Below are 19,714 nucleotides of genomic sequence, written 5' to 3'. Positions count from 1 at the left end.
TCTAGCTTGGCTGGCATGAGACTGGTACCACCACAGGTCCCTGAGGCACTGCAGATAAGAGCACAAGAGCAAGAGGACTGCAGCTTGGTGAGCACTGCAATCAGGGGTGTGTGGCCCCTCCCTCCAGAGCCATCTCAGCAATAGCTACAACAAAGTGTGGCAGGGGACTGGGCACATGAGTCGAGAACATGCACAAAAGTCAGTGGGAGCTGGGCTGTCACCCAGGTGGCCCAGTGGATCTCAGGTAACACATACACACACAGCACATATACACTACACACACACCTTCCACATACACACACACCACATGCACACACACCACATATACACTATACACACACCACATACACACTACACACACACACACATACACCCCACATATACACACACACCACATATACACTATACACACACACAAAAACATACACACACAAGCTACACCCCTGGAGATCAGTGTAAATGCAAAAACCCTAATTTCCAAAAGAAAAAGTAGAAGTTCTCTGTGACTTTGGGATGAGCGAAGATTTCTGGGGAGCCACTAAAAACAAAGATACACTGAACATCATCCTAGTTGGGAATTTCTGGCCTCTGGATGACACTGTTAAGAAATTGAAAAGGCAAGCCACAGAGTGGGAGCAGTATTTGCTGTTCGAATACCAACCTGGGATCCAAATGATGTGAAGAATTCTGATCACTCAGTACAAAGACAGAACCGCTTTAAAATAGGCAAAAATACTGGGAGAAAACTTTACAAGAATAAAACAACCAACCCCACCGAAAAAAACGGGGGGGAGAGATGAACAGAAACTTCTCTACGAAGAGATACAGATGGCCAAAAGCCGTGCGAAAAAATGGTCATCATCAAGGAGATGCAGATCAAAACAATGACATATCCACTCACACTGGCACCTTACTTCTTCACAAGGAACAAAACTGGTGTTGGTGTGGTTGTGGGGGAAAAGGACCCTCATCCACTGCTGGTGGGAATGTCGACAGGTCTAGCCTTTTTGGAAGACAATGTGGACATTTCTCAAAAAACTAGGAATCGGTCTCCCGAGTAACCCAGCAATTCCACTTCTTGGCAATTTCATTTCTGTACCCCATGGGCCCAAAGACTTTTTTTTTTTTTTTTGCCTTTTGGGTCACACCCGGCGATGCACAGGGTTTACTCCTGCTCAGGGGACCATATGGGATGCTGGGAATCGAACCCGGGTCAGCCAGGTGCAAGGCAAACGTCCTACCCGCTGTGCTAGTGCTCCAGCCCCCAGGAAAGACATTTTTTATCCTCTGTTCATTGCAGCATTATTCACAGTATCCAAGCTCTGCAATCAACCCACATGTCCAAGAACAGAGGAGTGGTTAAAGAAACTATGGAATGCTCCTCCACTATCAGAAAAGATGAAATCCTGCAATCTGATGCTACGTGGATGGACCAGAGCAAAGAGACAGACGCAGAATGACCTATCTCATAAATGGGATATATAGAGGTAACACGTGCCCAGAGGCAACAGAAACTGGTCTTCAGCATATCACTGCAGGGAGTAGGGAGTATAGGATCTCACGTAGACCCCTCCCCAGGACTGAGCTGGTGGAGGGTGTGGTGTTGGAATGTTTTATTGCATGAAATCCTGCTGCTCACAATATTGTAAATCTCAGTTTAATTCCTTTTTTTTTAAGAACTTTATTTATTTTTGGCTTTTTGTGTCACTCCCAGCAATGCACAGGGGTTATTCCTGGCTCTGCACTCAGGAATTACTCCTGACCGTGCTCGGGGTACCAGCACGGGGATGCCGGGGATTGAACCCCGGTCGGTCTCATGCAAGGCAAATGCCCTGCCCACTGTACTATCGCTCCAGTCCCTCTCAGTTTAATTTTTAAATAAAAATATTTTAAATAGAAAAAAATGGGGGTGGGAGGAGTAGGAGATAGTATAGTGATAGATTCCCAGGACCACAGGGTCCTCTAAACACTCCAAGTGACCTCTGGCACCACAGGCCCTGAGCAGTGCCTCGTTCTCGGGCCCTAGCATTGGATCACTGGCCCCTTGGCTGAGCATCGCTTCTGTGGCCTCCTGACCACCACTCAGGAGCTCCCAACTACCACCAAAATAAATAAATAAATAAAAGGAAAAATAGGCAAAAACTCCAGTGCAGCATTTCTCTAAAGAATACACGGGCCAGGAATATGACTTGGCAGTACAGCATTTGCCTCACATGGGTGAAGTCTTATTTCAGGCCCTGGACCTGGGGGAAGAGAGGATTTGCAGATGACTGATAAGCCCTGGAAAGGCGGTCTGTGTTGAGAGTCACTGGGAAAAGCAGACTCACAAGATTGGCTAAAATGAAGAAGACTGATACTACCGAAAGCTGGGAAAAAGTGAGCGTTGGGACTCGAAGCAACTAGTAGAAATGTAAAACAATACAGTCGCTTTGGAACAATGTGGAGATCTTCTAATATTAAAATTTACATTTATACCGTACAAACCAGCAGTTTTACCTAAGATGTTTATCTAAGAGCAAAAAAAAATTTTTTAAATGACCACAAAAAGTCTTGTTCATGAATATTCAAAGCTGCTTTATTCATGATTATCCCAAACTGGAAACCAGCTGAACAATGAATAAATGCATAAAGTGTGGCAACCCAGCCAGCAGAGTGCATGAGGAAACAAGATTTGAACTGGTGGGACCCAAGTGATAGTAGAGCAGGTGGGGTACAACTAACCTGGGTTCCATCCCCGGCGTCCCATATGACCCCCTGAGTCCACCAGGAGTGATTCCTGAGTGCAGAGCCAGGAGTAAGCCCTGAGCATCACTGGGTGTGGCCCTCCAAACAAAATTTAAAAAAAAAATTAAAAAATGAAATTTTTAAAAAGATTTGAACTGGCCGTACCTAGGCAGCAGGAACATGATTAATTCTCTTGGAGGAGTTTTCTGAGCAAAGGGATTCAGGTAAGAACAATTTGCTGGGCCAGAGAGGTAGCTTAAATGGTAGGGTCTATGCCCAGCAGGTATAAGAACCTGAGTTCTGACTCCAATTTTTTTACACCCTGGTGTGCCCCCAAGCACCACCAGGTATATAGTCTGATACCCCCTGAACCCCGTCTAGCCTGTGCACTGACCATATTGCTGGACATTTCCCCTCTAATAAACATAGGGCAGGGAAGACCACTCAGAGGGCTGGAGCATGTGCAAGAACTCAGGGGCCCTGGGTTCAGTCCCAGCCAGTTTATGGACCCTTGAGCAGTGGCACTGCTATGCCTCTACCAGGCTGCTCCACCTGTCCACTATCACTGGGAGGGACCCTGGGTTACCTGAACGACATGGCACTTCCGCACAGATATCATTATATGACTCTATATGGGACTCTATTTATTTGGGTTTGGGGGCTGCAGCCAGCAGTGCTCAGGCATTACTCCTGGCTCTGCACTCAGGAATCATTCCTGGTGGTACTTGCAGGGAATATGGGGTGCCAGGGATCAAACCCATGTTGGCGGCATACAAGGCAAGTACCCTACCCACTGTACTATTGCTCCAGCCCCACAATTATATGAAGTTCTGGAAACAGAAAATAAAACCAGGAAGAAAGCTGGTAGTGGTTGATTTGGGGTGGCAGGGCTCTGGCCAACTGCACAGGAGAGGGAAACTTTTGGAGAGGGGGGCGGTGTTGGGAATTCTGGATCTTGGTGGGAGGGTTCCATCTTTGTATGCCTTTCTCAGAGTGGCCAAGCTGTTCTGCAGCTTAAACGCTCATCCGGAGAAACCCCTGACCTTCTACGAGGACAACAAATCCCAAACGTTGAACAGCGCCCTGCGGTCATAATGCAGAGCCTCATAAAAATAACGAGGCTGTCGAAGAAGCAGGAAATTGTGACCTATAATTAGGAGAAAAGTCAGTCAATATAAATGCAATGGGAAGTGGGGGAGACGAACCACTCCCCACTCGCCAGAAAAGGACTTTACAACATACGGCGGTGCCAATAACTATGCTTATGATTTTAAAGAAGAAAAATATGGATCCTAATAAAGAAGATATAAGATGAAAGATTTAAAATGTGAAGCCAGGGAAGTGTCTGGAGCTGCAGATGCAATTTTTGAGAAATTTGCTGGCTGATCCTCATTAAACTCTGCAGAAGAATAGGCTAGTGAATTTGAAAACATGGCAACAGGCCTTGAAGACAGAGGGAAGACAAGAAAAATAATAATAAACACCTTCAGTGTCCCACGTTAAATATGCAAAGGTCTGAGGATTTCTAGAGGTAGAAAAAAAAAAGGACAGAAACAAATATTTGTAGATTAATCACGAAACAGTTTCCCAAAGTTGATGAAAACTATAAACACAGGGTTCCTAGCAGTTCAGTCACCCTCAGGCAGAATAAACACAGTGTCAGCCCACTAAGCGCATCATAATCAAATTTCCCAAGGACAGCAATAAAAAGGAAATTGTTAAAGTGACCGGAAGTCAAAGACATGGCATACAGGGAATAAACACGGGAACCAATCGAAACTTTCAGCCAGTCATTCGAGCTGGAAGACAGTGCAGTAATGTCTTTTTCCTTTTGGGGGTGAGGGGACACACGTGTGCTCAGAGAATACTTCCCACATGACACTTAGAAACACTCCCAGTGGTGCTCAGGAGGACATGTAGTGTTGGGATCTAACCCATCCTTCCCACCCACAAAATGTGCCCAACCATTTGAGCTGCCTCCTGGAACCCTGTAAAGGTAAAGGTAAAGGCCCTCCCGTTGATCGTCGATTTTCTCGAGCGGGCCCAGTAACGTCTCCATTGGAGACTTTGTTGTTACTGTGTCTGGCATATCGAATACTCTCGGTAGCTTGCCGGGCTCTCTGAGAGGGGCGGAGGAATCGAACTCGGGTCGGCCATGTTGGCCGCTTGTAAGGCGAACGCCCTACCCGCTGTGCTATCGCTCCAGCCCTGGTTTCCTGGAACCCTGTAACACATCTTTTTCGAGGGGCCCAAGAATTGCTCAGAAAGCCTGGTGGGGGGGGGGGGGGAGGGAAGCATTGCTGACTCTCAGTGATGTTTCTTGGCTCATGCAATGCCAGAGATACTGAGACCACCTGGGGTAGTGCTGGGGCCCTGAGGGCTACACCTCGTGGTGCTCAAGGGCCTCCAGGGTTATGCCCAGCAATGCTCTGGGAACCCCGTGGAATCAGACCCAGGTTGGGAATGTGGTAGGATGTGCCCTAACCACTGTGCTCTCTCTCTAGCCCCAGAAACATCGTTAGAGTGCCATGCCAACTTACCACCTGGCTTCCTGTATGAGCTTGTCATCTTTAGTTAGAATCTCAGTTAAGTCTGACAATAACAGTGATAACGAAGTACATAGTTGGAGAGACAGTTTGTTGCTTTCCTATTTTTAGAAACCCTTGCTACTACACTTACTGGAAAAAAGCAAGGGAAAAAAAAGCAGTGCAGCTGTGTGGTTTGGGCTCCTTAAGGCAGTTCAGGGAAGTCCTGTGGCCCGGGGCCTTCTTTATTGCCGATTCCTCCACCCTCCCCGTTCTGCTGGGAAATTCCCTGAGGACCTGACCCTAAGCCCACCTCCAGACCCCTCATCTGAGTCCGCGCTGCCCTGGTCTGTCTGTGGGCTTCGTTACGCTTCTTGATGTGTGTGAGGAGAAAATTCGGCCTCGGAACAGCCTTTTCACTGTTGAGTCAGAATTGGGGAAACCCAGAAATGCTGGTGACAGTTCAGTGCCTTGTTCTTTTCTTCCTGCCTGGGTGACCGTTGGACTGCTGGGCCTGCAGGGAGCAGGAAGGTGTCAGCTAAGACGGAGCTGAAAAGCTGTGTCCCGGCCAGGCCCCCACTTTCCATATGCAGTGAGAATTCCCCCTGGAACTCAGCCCCTGACAGGCCCAGCTCACTCCTGACACACCCATGTCCTCTCTCCCACCTGGTGTCTGGGCTCCTCTCTGCCTCGCTGCTTAAATGGGGGTCAGGTTCAACATCTCCCACTCTGCCCCGCTGCGCCCAAGATATGTGACTTGACTGAGTACTGCCAGGAACCCCTCAGAGCCATGGCACCCTTGATACTCAGTTAATGTTTGGTCACTGCACCATTCAGAAATTCTTTTCTGTTGCCACATTTTTCATGACCTCCCCCCCATATCCTGGGATGTGACCCACAGTTTAAGAAGGGTGGTTAGAGAGGGTCCCAGGCCATGAGAAGCCAAGGTTGCCAGCAGGGTGTGAGTGAGTGTGTGTGTGTGTGTGTGTGTGTGTGTGTGTGCATACATGTGTGTATTCTCAGAAGGGGTCCTGTATGTGTGTATATGCAAAAATGCATGGGTGCTTTTGCAGAAGGCGTCCTGTGTGTGTGTGTATGTGTGAGTACGTGTGTGCATGAATGCATGCATGTATGCATTTTCAGAAGGGGTTCTTCAGCCCCTTACTGTAGTCAAGGCTTCAGACTGGGCCTCCCTAAAGTTTACAACTTTTTTTTTTTTTTTTGCTTTTTTTGGCGATGCACAAGGGTTACTCCTGGCTCTGCACTCGAATTACTCCTGCTGGTGCTTAGGGGACCATATGGGATGCTGGGAATCAAACCCAGGTTGGCCACGTGCAAGGCAAACACCTTACCTGCTATGCTCTTGCCCCAGCCCCAAGTCTACACTTTAAAGAGACCATGACCTAGAAATGCCCCCGCTCAGCTGACACTTGATGTCTACTGTCTCAGGCCCGTGAGTGGTGGAATCATTTCTCATAGAGCAGCGGTAGGGTGGTGGTACAGGAGGCGGTGAGTGTCAGGCACGTTTGGACACGTTTGTCAGGGGCCTGTGACCTACCAAGATATGGCAGTTGAATGAGCCACAGGTGAGCCAGGCTTATGTGCCAAACAACTGAAGTTGAACTCTTAACTTTGGGGGTGGGTTTCACCCTGTGGAGTGGGGCTGTGACCACTGCTGGCCAGGGTGGTCTGTAGCCTCACTGTGTGCAGCCTGGTGGGAGCCAGGGAATAGGAGTGGCCACTGCTTCTGTGGCTCACTGGGCTGCCGTTGCCAACACACACACATACGCGCGCGCACCTGCGGGCGCGCACACACACACACACACACACACACACACACACACACACTGCCCCCCCCCACCTGTGTTGGGCCTGGAAGGAAATCGACCATCCACAGTCCTGCCTCGTGCCTGCAATCCAGACCTGATTGTCCAACAAGATGAATTTCAGGCTAATTGGTTGTATAATGAGCCTGTGAGTTACGTGGGAGTCAGACAGAGGCTATAATTGAAACAGACTTGCTCATTTGGTGCCCGGTGACTTTTTAATGTTTTCCCGACTTGTTCTGCAAGGAGGCAAGTTGATGGATTTTCCCTTTCCCTGCTTTCAGAAGTGCGCAGCGTATGAGGGAGAGGAGGGGCTTATTCTGCTCCTACCAGCAGAGGCCCCTGAGTGGGCCTACCTGGGGGCCCATTTGCCCCTGCCAGGCACTGGTATGCCCTGAGGTGTGGCCCTGCTGTCCTGGCGGTCACTTGGGTGGCTCCAGGGCAGAGCTCTCCTTTGCTTTGGGCCTTGTCCTTGGTGCTCCCAGCAGTGTTGGAGCAGCATTGGGCAGTGACAGGCGAGAGGAGCCCTGCTCAGGAACTGTTACCTGGTGGGGGTGGGGGCCTGTATCTCCTCTTCCCTCTGGCATCATGATCCCAGCACAGGCAGGCTGCCCAGGTGAGGAGCCGTGAGACCCGGGCATGCTGACCCTCTGGGGTCAGTTTATGTTTGTCCTGGATGTCTGGGCAGGCCAGAACCGGGGAGGCCACAGTGGTAAGGCGCCCCCAGAAGTCACCCCCACAAACCCTTTCCCTCCGCCCCAGATGCTTGGGCACTTTGCCACACTCTGTGCGGCTGCAGTTCCGAGCCCGCGGGACCATCTTCCCGGCCTGCCTGGACTTCTGGGCCAGGCTGCTCAGTGTCCAGCGTGCTGTCCCTCCCCAGGCCCTCAGGTGTTCATAGTTCTCCCCTCGGGGAAGGGAAGACAGGTTGTCAGCAGCTGGAAGAACAGCCTGACGGACCCTTCAGGGAGCGCCACTGGACCCCAAGCTGGCTTCCCGGAACGTTGGTGTTCCCAGCAACGGCTCCTTCCCTGCCTGCCGTCCTGGGAGCTGGCACCCCCTCTTCCCGCCCTCCACCCCCTCCCAGCCCCCCTGTTCTGCCTCAGGTGGAGAATTGCCTCTGACCTGGGTGGGTGGGAAACTGGGGCCAACGAAGGCAGCTCTCAGGTGTCCCTGCCCATGGGCGCCCGTGGCTTCTTTGAGGAAGGTCCCACTTGTGGTCAGATTCACCCTCTAGGGTTAAGGTGTCCCCAGCTGCCCTTGTTCCCCACTGCCTGAGTCTCACATTCTGGGCCTGAGGAAGTGACTCTCATCTCTTTTGAGCTCCCATCTTGGTTGTTTCTGTGACTTGTATTGTCCAGAAAGAAAAGATTCTGGTTCCACCAGCACTAGGTCGAGACACATGGTTCTTGGTCTTGGGTAGAGTCTGGTGTTTAAACAGTTGGCCTCTGGGCCAGAGAGATAGGGCAGCAGGTAGGGCGTTTGCCTTGCACGCAGCCGACGCAGATTTGATCCCCAGCACCCCAGATGGTCCCCTGAGCGCCACCAGGAGTGATTCCTGAGTGCAGAGCCAAGAGTAACCCCCTGAGCATCGCCAGGTGTGCCCCAAAACAAAAGGAGTCGGCTTCTGTATGAGTCCTTCTGCTGAGAGCACTCACGGTAGTAGATCCCTGCCACCAGCGGAATTCAAGTTCCCAGGGTGATGCCCCACTGGTTCTCAGGGCAAGGAACAAGGAAGATGGTTCAACTAGTAACCATGGGCCATCCTACCTCCTGCCCCCCCCCCCCCCCACACACACACACTGGTGCCGGCATAACCCTCATGGTTTATGGACTCTTCCTTGTCCTTCCTTGGTCGATGATGTCGCTGTTGCTCTGATGGGGTGGCACACGTCTGGCGCAGCGTGGACACAGTCTAAGCTTTGGCGCTGGAGGGGCACCTTCTTGGTGAGATGCAGCTCTACCGCTCGTTTGATGGGGTTGGGGTTCCAAGGTGGCAAGGTCCTTAGCTGCTCGGAGCCTCAGATTCTTCTGCTGACATGTGGGGGTGCCGTGTGTCTCCTGCAGGGGACTGTGGGGGGGACGGGCCCATCTGTGAGTGCACGTGCCCATGAGAAAACACCATGCGGCTTCCTGAGACTTTCCAGGAGCCCCTGACACACGATTGGTAGCAGTTATACAAACGCTTCCACTTGAATTTATTGTGTTAGTTTTCATTGGGAGCCACAGGGGCTGGGTCACACCCAGCAGTGCTCAGTAACCATTCCTGGCTCTGTACTCGGGAGTGATTCTGGCTGTGCGTGGCAGGGATTCAAACTGGTCAGCCACATACAGGAAAAGTGCCTTACCTGCCCACCCCGCCCCATCTCTGGCCCTGCTGCCTCACTTTTATGCTTTTGAATTCCATTGTTCATCATTCACATCTAACCCCTTCCTTACTGATTTTGGTGGCCTTAAACTTTGTTTAGTATTTTTTCCAAGTAAAAAAAAAATTTTTTTTTTTTGGTTTTGGTTTTTGGACCATACCCAGCCTTGCTCAAAGTTTACTCGTGGCTCTGTACTTAGGTCACCTCTGGAGGTACTTGGGGAACCATATGTGGTGGCTGGATCAGACTCAAGCCGTTACCTGCTCTACTCTCTGGCCTTACAGTGAAATAGTTTTGGTTTTTTTGTTTGTTTTTTTGTGAAGTACGAGGAGAGAGAGAGAGAGAGGAGAGAGAGAGAGAGAGAGAGAGAAACCGTTTTCTCCAGCGGGGAGACCTCAGGTGGAGATGCAGATGGCCCCTCCAACACACACACACACACACACACACACACACACACGAGGGAGAATGTAACCGCTTACCACGTGGGGTTGGGTTCCCAGGAGGGCCTCCCCCATCCTGCTCTGCCCTGCCTCTGCATACTTGCCTTGTATTATTACAGACAACGCCACTTTGTCAGCCAGCAGTGGTACAAGTGTCACTGTAGCAGAGATGCCCAGTAGTGGAGTTTCTGGGTCACAGTGCATGCACGTTCCAACTCCTCCTAAGTGTCGCCACACACAGCTGCTGCAGCTTCTTGGCCGGCTGAAACGGGGAACCACACGCACCTTGAGCCCTGAGGCCAAGTGACTTCCCCCATGGGTTAGGGGAACGTGGAGGGCAGCAGCCTGGGCGGGCATCTCTGGGCGCTTCAGACCTAGAGAGGACCTCCATCTGCCCTCGGGGACACCAGCTCTTAGGAGAGGGTCCCTCCAGGATGGCCCTTCCTCAGCAGCCAAGGTCAAGGCCTTCAGTCTCCAGCTCCTCTGTGGTTCTCAGAGACCTGGGGCCCTCCCCCTCCCCCTGAGACTATCACAACGCCGCCCCTCCCCTGTGACCTGAGTCCCCAAAAGGTTGGTTCACTGACCACTCGGCTCGTCCTCTCAGGTCGAGCTTGCACTTTTCCACTGCAGTGTAAGAGCGCCTGCATCTTCGAAGAAACTCAGGAAAAGACACCCCACGGGGTAGAAGGGACTATTCGCAAACCACGCATCCAACCGACAGCTGAGACCAAGGGTCTGTAAAGCTCTCACAAGTCTCAGCCACAAAAAAAACACCCACAGTCTCATCTGTAAGTGGGGCGAGGAGGGCCAGAGAGAAAGTGCAGAGGCTAAGGGTGCCTGCCTGGTATGTGGCTGATCTAGGTTTGCTCCCCGGCATTGTTTAGGGTCCCCCCAGCAGCACCACGAGTGATCCCTGAACATCACGGGGGATGGCGGGAAAAAAATAATTGGGAGAGGAGATGAATTAACACTTCCTCAAGGAAGACACAGAATGGTCTTTTTTTTTTTTTTGGCTCTTTGGGTCACACCCAGCAATGCTCAGGGGTTATCCCTGGCTTTGTACTCAGGACTTACTCCTGGCGGTGCTCAGGGGACCATATGGGAATATGGGATGCCAGGGATTGAACCCGGGTCGGCCATGTGCAAAGCAAACACGCTACCTGCTGTACTATTGCTCCAGCCGCCCCCCCCCCCCCATATGGAAAAGTCTTAGTTGTCACTAACAATCAGGGAAACGTAAATCAGAACTCCACTGAGACACCACATAACCCCAATAAGAATGGTCCCCTCAGAAATGTTCGGTGCAGGCAGGAGCTCAAGGAGCCTTCATTCATGCTCCATTGGTGGCACTTCATAATGACTGGCTCAGCCTCTTTGGAACGTAGTGTGGAGACACCTCAAAAATGTTTACATAGAACTCCAACTTGGTCTAGCGATTCCTCTCCTGGGCATCTGACTCCAGGGTCACAAAAGCACATGCTGGAACAGAACCATACAGCTCACGTGCTGCTAAGTCCAATCGCCCGGATAGGGGGAAAACCCAACCTGCAGCTACTTAGATGAGAAAGTTGTAATTTATACGCACAGTGGAATACCCAGCTATCAGACAAATGTGTTAGGAGTAAGGTGGAATTTGGGGCGAGGGAAGAAGGGTTTGGGCCCCACCTGGTCAGTGCTCGGGGGCTCTGCAGTCCTTTGCAGCCCTGCCTCTGTGCTCAGGGGTCACTCCTGGTGGTGCTTTGGGGACCGTCTGCAGTGCTGGGGATCAGACTAGGGTCGGCTGCATGCAAGGCAAGGACCTGAACCCCTGTACTCTCTCTCCAGCCTACGAGTGATGAATTGTTAATTAAGGTTTATTTAACTGTTAATTCATTGTTAATTAAGGTTTATTTAACTGTTAATTCATTGTTAATTAAGGTTTCTGAAAACGCCCTACTGAGGCACGTGCAATAGGGAACAGAACAGCGTAAGAGTAAGCTTAGCTTTTATACGCACTGGTGTGTGACTCACTTTATTTTAGCATCTGCTTTATTGTGGTGTTCGGGACCAAGCCTGAGATGTCCCTGAGGTGGCCTGTGGTCTGTAGCTGCCCAGTAGAAGAATTACCCCTGGGGGGAGAAAGAGAAGCATGGGTTGGTGGAGAGGTGACCTCCAGTAGGCCTCAAGGACACCATGGGCGGGACTTCTTCCCTTTTCCTTACCCCAAAGAAGCTGGGGGTGGGGAGGGAGGGAAATGACAACATGGGCGCTGTGTTTTCTCCCCACCAGGGGGCGCTAAGGAGGTTTGGCCGGGACCTTGGCAGTTGGGGGTCCGTTATGTCTAATCTAGGGAAAGTACAGCCACACTTGGGTGTTACCTTGATTCGCGGCTTCACCTGTGAGGGTGCTGTTGCCCACTGCCCCAGGGCATTGTCTGTTCTTTATCAGCTCTGGGCTCCTGGGCTGGGTGCTCCCCAGCGGGTGGGTGTTGTAACTGCCCTGGAAACCCCAGTCTGTGGGCTTGACCCTCTGAGGCTGGGGGGTGGGGTGGGGTGGGGGAGCAGGGGGCAGGCAGTGCTGGAGACGGAGCCCACAGCCTTGAGCCCGCCCAGCCTGGCCCTCTGTGTCATCTCCCTGGTCTTGTGACTTGGCTTTGTCCCAGCTTCAGTGCCAAGTCTCCGGAGGCCCTGGCCAGAGCGTGGTCATTTCCCCTGGCCTTCGCTTTGAGAGGGTTGCACCTCACAGCCCCCTGTGCCAGCTGCCAGTTCACCCTCTGGCCGTCAGATCTGCGCTGCCCGAGGATGGGTAGCTGCTCACACTTGCCCTGCTGACTGTCCTGTTTTGTCAGTGAAGATGGGATGGGGGGCTCCAGGAGTGTGGGGTGGCCCACACTGAAGCCCTCAGTAGAGGGAAGGAGTTGGGAAGGAGTTACCAGCATTCAGATTTTAGGCACCGCCACCATCCTGAGTGACAGGAAACTGAGCCAATCCCACGAGGCCCCTCCCTGAACCTATTCCAAGGTCTCTGGTTTCATGTGCTGGGAAGCCCCTGTGTCACCTGGCCCGCAGCTTGTGTAGGGACCCTCCCCGTCCCCAGCCCCTTTCCACTGTGCCTGCTTCTGGAAGTGGCCACCGCATGGTCTTGGATGGCCTCCGCTTCCAGGTGACACTGTGGTACTGTTTCAGTTTTGTTTGTTTGGTTTGGGCCACACCCAGCGGTGCTCAGGGCTCACGCTTAACTCTCCACTCAGGGATCACTCCTGCCAGTGCTTGGGGGACCATATGGGGTGCGGGGGCTGAAGCCGGGTTGACCGCATGCAAGGCCAGTGCCCTACCCACGGTCCTATCGCTCCAGCACGACATGGTGTATTTGTCACACTTGATTTCTTTGTTCACTGGGGGTCCCACTTGTGGTGAGGCATGCGCAGCTGCTGCTCCCGTGGGCAGCCCTTCCGGCCACGGTGCTCCAGCAGCTAGCTCCGGTCATGGTGCCCGCTTCCACGGCAGCTCCGCACAGCCCTGCTTGTGGTGTGCGGGAGATCACTCACTCCGTCAACTCCGGGAGTGTGCGTGCGTGTGTGTGTGTGTGTGTGTGTGTGTGTGTGTGTGTGTGTGTTGGGGGAAGTGTCCCAGACACAGCTGAGGGTTACGTTGAAGCACATGGGCAGGTCTGAGGCTCACACTTGCCATTCCAGCCATATCCCCCCCCCCAACACACACACATACACACACACACACACACACACACGCACGCACACACACAGGACACTGTAAATATAAGAATACAAACCTGATGACATGGAGAGATAGCATAAGGATTTTGGTGCTTACTGGCTTTGCACAGAGTGGACCCAGTTCAGTCCCTGGCACCCCATCTGGTTTCCGAGCCCCCTCCAGGAGTGATCCCTGAGCACAGGAGCCAGCCCTGAGCACGTCCGGTGTGACCAAGACCCTCAGAGGAGAAAAAGGAATGGAAACCCACCACACTTCTTATGCACGGAATGCCTCCGGGAATTTCCCGGCCCCATGCTCGCTTCGTTCCGCAGTGCCTTTCTGTACAGGCGTTCCCAGGGGCGGGGACACTTGGGGCACCGTGTCACTGAGGGGGGGAATCCTCAGGTGAGGGGGTGGTGCTGGTGCTGCCTCCAGCCGTCGGCCAGGTCCAGACAACCCTCGCTCCCCCTCATTTCTCAAGCTCTCTCCGGCTTCTGGTTTCGTTTCAAAGCAGTGGAGCTCTCAGTGATTCAGTTGCTGAAGATTTTCCTCCTGGCCTCTGGAGTTCTGACCGTCCATTTCACCCGCTGTGTTCCCCTCTCATGACATCACAGGAAGCTGCCTGCCTCTTGAGGTGGGGCTGCTGTCGGGTGCACACGGGTGTCCCACACTTGGCCGCTGTCCGGGCACTCACATGGAGCACCGCAGCCCCACACCCCCAGAGGAAGCCTCTGCCCTGCCCCGCCCGCCGCAGGCCTGCTGCTTTGGCTCCTGTGGTGTGTCAGGAGGGACAGCCATGCTACACGTCCTCCTGTCGCTGCTTTCTGCACCCCAGCTTTCCTTCTTAGGGTTGTTGGTTCTTTGGTGGTTTTTTTGGTTTTTAATTTTTATTAGTGAAACACCATGAGGTACAGTTGTAGACATGTAAATTTTTGTGCTTGGGGTTCAGTTATACAACGATCGAATACCCATCCCTCCACCAGTGCCCATTCACCACCACCACGGGTCCCAGTATCCCTCCAACCCCCTAGACCCCCCATCCCAACCCTGCCTCTATGGCAGGAATTCCCTTTTGTTCTCTCTCTCCTTTTGGATGCTGTGGTTTGCAAAAGAGGCATTGAGTGGCAATCATACTTGGTCTATAGTCTACGTGGGAGGATCTTTAGTGTTTTTGAGGCCACATCTGGTCATGCTCCTGGCTCTGTGCTCTGGCATCACTCCTGGCGGGGCTATGGGTCGCTGGGCATAGAACTTGGGCCGGACGTGTGCAAGGCAAATGCACTCGCTACTGCACACTGTCTCTCGGGCTCCCCCAGGCTTCCTGCAGGACAACCTCGCGCGGGCACCAGCAGCGCTGTGTCCCCCAGAGGAGAGAGGAGGTGTTTGAGCACCAGTTGCCCCTTCCTGCAGCCTGTGCCCCCGGCAGCCACGGCATTCCTGCCGCTTCACAGGGGAGCGAGGCCTCCCCTGGGCCTGTCCCCGGTCCTGCCTGCCACATTGCTGTCCCCAGTTGACTGCCAGAGGCTTGTAGGAACCCTCTACCCCAGCTCAGCGGTGGAGGGGACTCTTGGAAACTCGGTTTCCTTTTTTGCACACACAGTTGTGTCTGCAAACCTGCAGTAAAGGCGTGATTCGGGATAAAGGCACGGATTGGGGGACTCTTTATCCGCCAGGTTGATCAGGCTCTTGCAGAAAGAGCCCCCCCCCCCCACAGCCCCTCTGACCTCTGTACCCGGAAGCACAGAACCTGGCACTGTGCCCAGGCCTCCCCACCTCTCCCCCGATGCCCACCCTCACCTGCAGTCCCAGTGAAGTCCTTGGGCTCTGCCTCGCCCCCTTCCCTTGTTTCTGGTCCTCCTTGGGATTCATTCCAGGCGTCTCCCGCGGGTGCCCTGCTCCCTGCTCTGTCCCCCCGCAACCCCCTCATGAAGGCCAGTTGGGTCATGCTGCACGTCTGTGCCCTGCTTGTCCTGCAGGTGTACCCTAGCCACCCCCTCCCTGAGGTGCCTCTGCTGACCAGCAGCTGCCTCCCCGTAGGCTCAGCTGCACACCCTTTCCACCTCTTCCTGCTCTGACCACTGCGCTGTCTGCCCTCCTGCTCCTCGGCTCCTCACTGGGGCATGTGGGTGGACGGGTGGTGGGCCGAGCCCGTCCCGAAGTGAGACATGATCCCCTGTGACCTCCAGCTCCCATCCAGGTCAGCTGAGTCCCAGAGAAGAAAATGCCATTTTCCTGTGAAAGATCCTTCCCAGGGGTGCTGTCCTGGCCCCTCAGTGTCTATTGGACATTGTCACCTTGTCACCTACCAATGAGAGCACGTGCCTTGGTAGGCAGATGCAGAGTGCCCCAGCAGCCCAGCCTTTAATGTGCTTTTTTTTTTTTTCGCTTCCTTTTCACCCTGGCAAGCTACTGAATAGCTTTTATTTTCCCTTTCAGTCAAACGCTTCCGAGAACCAAAACACGAAAGACGGCCATGGAGAATTTGGTAAGTAGTTAGTGGTCACTGCATGTGCTTATGTTTCTCCAGTAACTGTGTCTTTTCCCCCCACCGTATCTTCAGCGTGGCATGGCTTGAGCAGACAGGTCATCAGCCTGCGTCTCTTCTGCACGTCACTTTGGTTTTGTCTCCCCGTTGGATTGTCTTAAATTCCAGAATCCAGGGCAAAGGCCAAAAAAAAAAAAATATATATATATATATATATATATATATTAAAGAAAGAAAAGCTGAGGACTGGAGCAATAGTACAGCGGATAGACATTTGCTTTGCACACAGCTGACTTGGGTTCAGTCCGTGGGATCCCATATAGTGCCCCCCAAGCCCCTCCAGGAGTGATCCCTGTATACAGAGCCAGGACCAAGCCCTGAGCATCACTGGGTATGGGTCCCCCCACCCCCCAAAAATTGCTGGGCTTGGAATCTGGGGAGACCAAGTGAACACTTGTTTTGAAATGGCTTTCTGGACCCCAGGTGATCAAGTGGCTGTTATTCCTTCCTCAGAAGTCGCTTCTAAGTTGCATAGAGCCCACCAAGCTCAGTAACCTGAACAGTAACCTAAGAAGGCTTGACTCTCACCAACCAGCACAGCAGGTCCCCAGACAGCGACTTCAGTAACATCCTTGTGAGATATAACAATGATTACAGATACACTTGTTTGTTTGTTTGTTTTTCTTCTTTTTGGGTCACACCCAGCAATGCTCAGGGGTTACTCCTGGCTTTGCACTCAGGAATCACTCCTGGCTGATGTGCTATCCTCCAGCCCCCAGATACATTCTTACTGGTCTAAGACTTGATACTTCCATTGTTTTTGTGTGGTAACAAACAATATGAAGTAAATTTGTTTGTGTCTGCAAGAGGGCAAGCTGGGGTGGTGGGTGGGAAACTGGGGACCCTGGTGGGGGGAAGGGTGCCCTGGTGGTGGGATTGGTGTTGGAACATTTAATGCCTGAAACAGCAGTGTTATGAACAACTTGGTAAATCATGGTCTTATAATAAACTTTTGGGCTGGAGCGATAGCACAGCGGCAGGGCGTTTGCCTTGCACGCAGCCAACATGGCCGACCGAAGTTCAATTCCTCCGCCCCTCTTGGAGAGCCCGTCAAGCTACCAAGAGTATCTCACCCGCACCGCAAAGCCTGGCAAGGTACCCGTGACGTATTCGATATGCCAAACACAGTAACAAGTCTCACAATGTTACTGGACCCGCTCGAGCAAATTGATGAACAACGGGAGGGCCGTGACCGTGACCGTGATAATAAACTTTTTTTTTTTTGGCTTTTTTTGGGTCACACCCAGTGATGCACAGGGGTTACTCCTGGCTCATTGCACTCAGGAATTACTCCTGGCGGTGCTCGGGGAACCATATGGGATGCTGGGAATCGAACCCAGGTCGGCCGTGTGCAAGGCAAATGCCCTACTCGCTGTGCTATCACTCCAGCCCTGATAATAAACTTTTTAAAAATAAAAAGAAGTAGTTTCCAGAGACAAAAGTAGAGAGAGAAAGACAAAAAACATAGGGGCCCAAGATATACTACAGCAGGTAGAGTGTTTGTCTTGCACATGGGTGACCTGGGTTCGATTCCCAGCATCCCAGATGGTCCTCCGCGCACCGCCAGGAGTAATTCCTGAGTGCAGAGCCAGGAGTAATCCCTGAGCATCACCTGGTGTGACCCAAAAACCAAAAGAAAAAAAAAGTCACTTAGAAGGAGACAGCCAGCCTAGAGGGACAACATGGTATCACCAAGAAGCATCTTTCTGGGGGGCTACATCTGGCTGGTCCTGCCGAGTAACCCCTGAGCTTCGCTGGGTGTGACCCAAAAAAGCCAAAAAAAAAAAAAAAGAAAAGCCAACTCTGTTGAAAATGTGCCAGTGATCTTTGGGGGTCTCAGGCCTTGGGTTTGAAGTGTTTGAAGAGCTGGCAGGAGCTCCAGGTCCCCCAAGGAGTAAGAGCAGCCTGGGGGCCGGGTCCTGGGCAGCTTCCCCCACCTGTGTGACTCCCTCTCGCCTCCTGTCGCCATGGTAACGCCTGCTCTTCTTCCGGGCCAGGTTCTTAGACACCTCCAAGCAAGCCATAGGGATGCTCTTCATTCACTTCGCAAACGTGTACCTGGCGGATCTCACAGAAGAGGACCCTTGCTCACTGTAAGTGGCCCTTGGCGGAAAGCGGTCGCCCTTCCCCCCACCCCCTGCTCCGAGCACGCAGCCTCTGGCCTCTGTCACTGTCCTCCAGGCACCTGCCATGGCTGTCACCGGACTCTGAGGCTGTGCCTTAGCCTTGCTCTTGCCTGGCTCTGCTCCTCTATCTCGTTGTGTGCCATGGCTTTCTCAGGGTGGAAAGGGATGGGCTCCAGGGTGTCTGCTGGGGGGGGGTGCCCTGCCCCCCACCCCCCATAGCTCTCCACTCAGGGTCAGAGCTGTGGACGGTGCCACCTTGTCAGTGCCTCAGGCCCTCCACCTGGCACTGCTGCCCGCCAGCTTGTCCCTGCCCCTCTGAGGGGTCACTGCCTCCCATCAGAGGGCAGGCACGGGAAGGAGGACCCCTCCCCCACCCCCGCCACCATTGCCTACCTTCCTGCCTTGTCTGGGGCTCTCGTGCCACCTTTGCCCATGTGTCGCCTGGCTGGAAGGAGCTCAGAGGAGGATGGGGGGCTTCTGGGGTTCACCCAGGCCAGTGGGGCCGAGGACTCCTCCAAGCCTTCCCTCTGGGGTGGGTGGGAGCAGCGCTGTGTGCCTTTGAGCTTTTTCTGGATGAGGGTATGAGGTCTCCCTCCCCGGGCACCCTCCTCAACACCTGGCAGGTGGCACGGCTTCCTGAGGTGTTCAGGTGTGGCCCCAAAGCGAGGGACGGGAAGGGGGGTCTCCCCCCGGGGAGAGGGTTGGGAGACAGCCCACCCTCCGCACTCTGACACCTCAGCACATCATTGCAGCAGACGGGGAGGGGGCTGCCATGGCTGCCACTGCCCCTCTGCAGGAGGAGAGACACACCCTCGGGGGGACACTGGCTGGCTGGGAGCTAGTACGAGGTTAAAGGTGCTTGCCCAGTAGGCAGCTGTGGCCATCACCCGGGGATCCCCCGAGCACAGAGCCAGGAATGGCCCCCAAACAGAAACAGACAAAGAAATAGAAGGGGGCTGGGGATGAGGGGCGGTGGGGGGGTGGACAGACGGACTCCCAGCAGGGACAGAGGCGGCTGTTGACAGACCTCGAGTGTCAGCCTACGGGGCTGCCCCAGATGGCATGTGTGTGTGTGCGTGCATGCTTGTGTGTGTGTGTGTGTCTGTGTGTGTGTGTGTGTGTGTGTGTGTGTGTGTGTGTGTTACAAAGGCCCCCGACTGGGGGCTGTGCTGTGGGCAGGAGCCCAGACTCCTTTGGCCTATCTCCACCCCACATGTTCAGCAGGTGTCCGGGACACTGAAGCTCCATGAGAGGAGGGTGGGGGCTGCCTGGGAAGCACAGGGCACCGGTCGCTGAAGGGTCGATGCTGGCGCTCAAGCAGGCTGCCATGCGGGGAACAGGGGAAGCCTGGGGCATAGGAGAAGCCTTGTTGGCAGAAGGAGAGGAGCTGGCCAGGCCCAGGCATCCTGGGAGTCACCAGGCTGGCTGGGAAAGGGGCCACTTCCTGTGCCTGGCCAAGACTCCTGCAGG

The 19,714-nt window shown here is 53.4% G+C and overlaps 1 protein-coding gene across 1 annotated transcript in view; it reads left to right on the top strand.

Annotated features, from left to right (window-relative positions):
- Positions 1-19,714, top strand: part of STIMATE (STIM activating enhancer) — a 49,365-nt gene that overhangs the window by 15,853 nt on the left and 13,798 nt on the right. The window contains exons 2-3 of the mRNA XM_056129187.1: positions 16,010-16,058; positions 18,116-18,211. Coding sequence (XP_055985162.1) covers positions 16,010-16,058; positions 18,116-18,211 — 145 coding nt within the window. The remainder of the gene's footprint in view (positions 1-16,009; positions 16,059-18,115; positions 18,212-19,714) is intronic.

The sequence above is a fragment of the Sorex fumeus genome, unplaced genomic scaffold (assembly GCF_029834395.1).
Source record: "Sorex fumeus unplaced genomic scaffold, SorFum_2.1 ptg000072l, whole genome shotgun sequence".
NCBI lineage: Eukaryota > Metazoa > Chordata > Mammalia > Eulipotyphla > Soricidae > Sorex > Sorex fumeus.
Note: the sequence above shows the minus strand (reverse complement) of the source record. Positions and strands in the feature narration are given on the sequence as shown.